Source organism: Adiantum capillus-veneris, chromosome 2 (genome assembly GCF_014529385.1).
Source record: "Adiantum capillus-veneris isolate H3 chromosome 2, ASM1452938v2, whole genome shotgun sequence".
Taxonomy (NCBI): domain Eukaryota; kingdom Viridiplantae; phylum Streptophyta; class Polypodiopsida; order Polypodiales; family Pteridaceae; genus Adiantum; species Adiantum capillus-veneris.
Genome location: NC_140932.1, coordinates 171,493,428 through 171,498,725, shown reverse-complemented (window position 1 = coordinate 171,498,725; position 5,298 = coordinate 171,493,428). Strand labels below are relative to the sequence as shown.

The 5,298-nt window shown below is 42.8% G+C and overlaps 1 protein-coding gene across 1 annotated transcript; it reads left to right on the top strand.

The window, feature by feature from the left end:
• The first annotated feature begins 4,083 nt into the window (after nucleotides 1-4,083).
• On the top strand, nucleotides 4,084-5,030 carry LOC147464066 (cytokinin hydroxylase-like). Its single transcript, XM_086530228.1, has 2 exons — nucleotides 4,084-4,426; nucleotides 4,744-5,030. Exons 1-2 carry the CDS (start codon nucleotides 4,138-4,140, stop codon nucleotides 5,028-5,030), a joined length of 576 nt encoding a protein of 191 aa, XP_086386354.1. The 5' UTR covers nucleotides 4,084-4,137.
• The last annotated feature ends 268 nt before the right edge of the window (nucleotides 5,031-5,298 follow it).

The window sequence follows — 5,298 nt, the reverse complement described above, 5'->3', positions numbered from 1 at the left end:
TGATGTCGGTGGCCTACAAAATTATAGCTAAAGCAGTCGCCCTCATACTAGCTCCCTTACTAACCAAGATCATCTCCCCCCATCAACATGGTTTCATTAAAGGAAGGTCCATATACGATAACATCTTGGCAGCAATGGTGGTCATAGAATACCCAATTGTCACAAAGCAGGAGTGCATTTTGCTGTAGTTGGACCTAGACAAGGCCTATGACATAATAACATGGACATATCTAGAAGCCATCATGGAAGCTCTAGGCTTTGGGCCGCGCCTCTATCAGATGGTTCATGTGATGGAGGCTGGGAAGCCAGTCAGAGATCCTATTTAACGGTAGAATTGTGGGCTCTTTTGAGGTTAAAAGGTTACAAGGCACAAGTAGTCCTAGACCAATCCTCCGAGTGATGCTTGCGCCCGAGTGCCCATATTAGAACTTTGCTTTCCTGTATAATTTCTGCGAAGCTTGCCACGTCAAATCCTCCTTCAAAAACACGGCGGTTCCTTGTTTGCCATACGTTATGAAAGAAGAAGTATCTGACAATCTAAGTGCTGACGAGGAGTGCAGGACTACCTGAGTTTTTACCTCCAAAGCATAGGTCAGTCTTGAAAAAACTAATTTTCCATGTTCTCTGGACCCACTTGCATACTTTCCCTGCGAGGCCTTTTATAGATGGGCAGTCCATGAAAAGGTGGGCCAGATCTTCACTAGTCAACCTGCACCCCGAGCATCAATCTGACCCAATCCCTCTCTCCTGAATCTTCACCCCCTTCGATAGAGCACCCCAAATAACCTTCCATAAGAAAACCTTTATGTATTGTGGAACCTTTGGCTTCCATATGTTCTCCATTACATGCTCCCACCTTTCCTCTGGCCATTGCTTTTTCCATAGCTTATTAAGGGGGCTAGACTAATTCTTCTTTTGCATCATTATCTGATAAATGATTTTAGTATGGGGTTTCCACAAGAGACTGCTTTCGGGCCATTTCCAGGCTTTCCAGTCCAACTCCAAGTCACACATTGGCATCACTAGATTGTCAAGTTCTTTCATCAGTTTGTGGACAAGCAAGACCTCCAAGCTATTGAGTTGGTATTGGGCCATCATACGGTCAATGGTTTTCCAACTCTTGTTGACACTGTCCCAAAAGTGCTCAAGGGATCAGACCCTTATTATTCAGCTTCCTTGTTGTCTCAATCCAATAGGGAGTTTGTGGCGGGTCTACAACTTTGGAGAGCCAGGGGGCCAATGTAGGATGGAGTTCTTGAAGTATCTGGCTTCTTCCCCCCACTTTAAGACTCTTGCTACTCTATTGCATTTTCTTACCAATTCTCCTGAGCTGCCCCCCAGTCTTAAGGTAGACCACGCCGGGGGAAGCAGCTTGTCATGAACCTCCACCCCTCTCCACTTTCCTCCCTTCGAGCCAAGTTTAGCTGCTTCTATCATATCTCTGATCATAACTGCCCAATCTTAATCCTGTCTAGCCAAGGAAACAACAAATTTGGCGCAACAAGCTTCTGCATGGATCACAGGGTTAAGAATCCCGAGGCCTCCTTGATTCCCCGTGCGAGCAACCGATTCCCAACTGGCCCATTTCCATAGCCTGGAAGATTTCGTGTTATTTTTCCATAAAAATGTTTTTACTAGTTTTAAGAACTCTTTCCAGTGACACTTTGCCATCTTGAGAAGCGGGCTAGTGAAGGCAATATAAGGAGTCATGAAGGCCTTCATCACTTTTATCCGACTTGGGAATGGGAGAAGAGCATACTCCCACCTACTCATTTTTGTTTTGATTTTTTCAAGCATAGTTGTAATAGTTAGATGGGAGAAAGCTGTAATAGTTGGACACCGACACACACACACATATATATATATATATATATATATATATATATGTATGGAGTCATGCATATACTACATAGCTTAGAACGGAGCATACAAGGGTGCTCCAATTAATGTAAAAGCAAAAGGCCAGCATTGCAATCTAGTACATATGGAGGACCCACATAATGTGCTCAAAAGTTTCCTTGTTTGGTAAAGAATTTTGTCTCACCTTACTCTTTAATATAGCTCGCATGGAAGTGCAACCTTCACCTTCCACAATAAGAGGAAGAGCTCCAATCCACGTATCAAAGGCACCGAGGATATTCCTTGGTACTACAAGTGAGCTAGCATCAGCAAAAAAGGGTCATGAAATGACAAGGGGTCACGTACAATATGGAATGCAAGCGGGAAGGCTGTTGTGTACTTACCTTTCTTAAAGAAAGTGTAGAGCTTTCTTTCTTGAAAGTAAATATCCAATTCACCGACAAATCCCCCAACACATCCTTATTACTACTCATCTTAATCTAAATTCACCGCACCTTATCCTAAAACCACATCTCCATCCATTCTTCGTTAATAGACAGTCCGAGGGATTAGACGGCCCCCACTTCTCTTTCATGTGCAAAAGAACATAAAAAAAAGGTAAAAAGAGATTAGACTCCCTTCTGTATCAAATGAAGGATAACGAGTAGCCTAATTAACCCACACGACCTAGATCTTTACATACAACGAGTGCTTACGGTAGCAAAAAACCTTGCAATCACTATAAAAATTCCATACAATAATAAAAATTAACCATGAAATTCATTGTTCCTTTTTAGGTGCAATGATATATTTTTCCCTCTTTTTTTGCAAAACTCACAGAATGTGTGTGGATTAAATTAAAATACCAAAAGAGTCACATAAAATACATGCTCGTATCGAGACATGGATGCAACAGACATCGCATAGTCCGGCTTTACAGGGAGTAAAGTAACAATACATGTTTCCATCCTTCAAAGAGTAACAATATACTCTTTTTTTTTTTTTTAAACTCACAATTGTGAGTGAATTATATTGAACAGCCGAAAAAGTTACAAGGTTTTGTCATGCTCATGTTAAGCCATGACAACATCCAGGAATCCTAATTACAACGGCTATTAGGGCAGCCACTCCTACCGATGGCCAAGGTTTGCCGCCGTCCCTGGTATTCCGTCTGCTGACAACAAGGCACAAGTAGTCCTAGACCAATCCTCCGAGTGATGCTTGCGCCCGAGTGCCCATATTAGAACTTTGCTTTCCTGTATAATTTCTGCGAAGCTTGCCACGTCAAATCCTCCTTCAAAAACACGGCGGAACCTTTCATAGCTTCAATAGTAGTCTCCACAATCCTTCCATTCGCGTTAGGGGAGGAGTAGTAGTAGAGGGGTGTTTCCGAGTCACTTGATAGGATATGTGTCTCAATCCATCATGTAAACCTATAGTTGGGGACCACTAGCTCTCGCTAGGGCTTTACAAAATGTAATTGCATGCTATATATATATATATATATATATATATGCGCTAGCTCTTCATGCTTTGTGAAAGAGTCAATAATGATTTTACCTGTGTTGTACGTGTATGCAATAAGAAAAAGGTCATCTCCTCTTAACTTTCTTGTATTGTGTATGCCTCTTTAACAATGTCAGCTTTGCCTCGGTATATACACAAGCAGATTTGGAAATTACGAAAACTAAATTTTCTTCAGTGTTTTTTCATACACTACATAACATCATGAGCTTCTGCTCGAGAGGGACTACATACCTAGGTAGGTATGATTGGGGGCAGGGGACCGCCGGCCCGGTGGTGCATACCTAGCTAGGTACGATTGGGGGCGGGGACCGTCGGCCCCCAACGGGCAGGCGGTGATCCCCTTCCCCCAATCATACCTAGCTAGGTATGCAGTGCCTCCCTCAGAGAAGCTCATGATGTTGAGGTAGGTTAGAATGTGGGAATTATTCAAGAATTTGTCCAAAACTTCTTGTGGTATTTGTCAGGTTACTGAGGGGAAAAAAAACAAACTCAAGCTTAGCTGGTTACACATTGTTTTTAAGTCAAAGACTAACAAGCTCACAATTATTTCTACGACTAAAGAACAGATTCTCTACGTCTAGTATATTTACTAAAATAGTAAGCTATTGTTGGCAGGTGATCAAACGTCAAGGAATCCATGCCAGCTAGTTAGTCGGCTCTTCAGGAACTAATATATGAAGGGGGTGAGGATGGCCACGTTCTAAGCAAGGAAGGGGAGTGAGATACTAAGGAGAGGGCCTAGTTGGGGGAGATTATAAGCTGCAAAATTTGATGAGGATGAGCACTCTAGTAGTGGGGGTTGGGTGCCTCTTGCTACTTATTATTGCTGCATGCCACCAATTGTGGGTGTTCCTGCACGTCCACTGGTCGAGGCCTTGGAAGATCAGGTGCTGGATGCGCAGGCAAGGAATCAGTGGACCATCGCCCAGCTTCTTTGGCGGAAACCTTCAAGAGCGCAACAATCTTCGTAAGGAGGCCATGCTCCATGACATGCAAAGTCTTTCCCACGACATTGTACCTCGTCTCATGCCTGATTATGTGCAGTGGTCCCAAACCTATGGTACACTCTTTGTTTTGTATTTATAGCTAATAACTTTATTGAGAGTACTCTCTCTCTCTCTCTCACACACACACACACACACACATTATGTTATTATCTTGTGTAATGATGCCAAAAGAGTATGTTCTTTGTCTTGAGTTGACAATTCTCTCTCTCTCTCTCTCTCAAAAGTACTTAAAAGTTCTTTGTCTTTAGGCTACCATGTTCTCATTTTTTTCATTATTAGCAAACCATCTTCTCTCTCTCTCTCTCTCTCTCTCTCATTCTCTCTCATATAGACTCTTATATATTCTAACTGACCTGTGTATTGTAACAAGGTAAGAGCTTTGTGTTCTGGTGGGGCATTGAGCCTCGGCTAGCTATATACGACTTGGAACATATCAAGGAGCTACTATCTAGCAAACACATGTACTCACTGGGGCGGTCTCGGCTACAACAAGAAGGGGTGATGCACTTCATTGGGAAGGGACTGTTGATGGCAAACGGTGACACGTGGACTCATCAACGACGAGTTGTGGCACCGGCATTCCATGTGGAGAAGCTCAAGGTACTACTAAACATTTCTTTTAGCTGCATAATACCTGGTAGCACTACTAGTTCTTGATCTACAAGTCTCTCTCTCTCTCTCTCTCTCTCTCTCTCTCTCTCATACGTGTATGTCGCATATAAGCTCCCTCATCACGATCCACTGAGTTTCTTCACACGTACCGTGAGGTCCCTCCATATCGTGCTCTTGCGAGTGCTATGTATTACTACTATTATCTCAGTACCTAATATCTCTACATTGCAATAAATACTTCAAGTTCTTCAAAGATTCTCCAGGGCTCATGGTTTGAAGACCATAACTAAGGCTCATGGTTCGAAGGTCATTA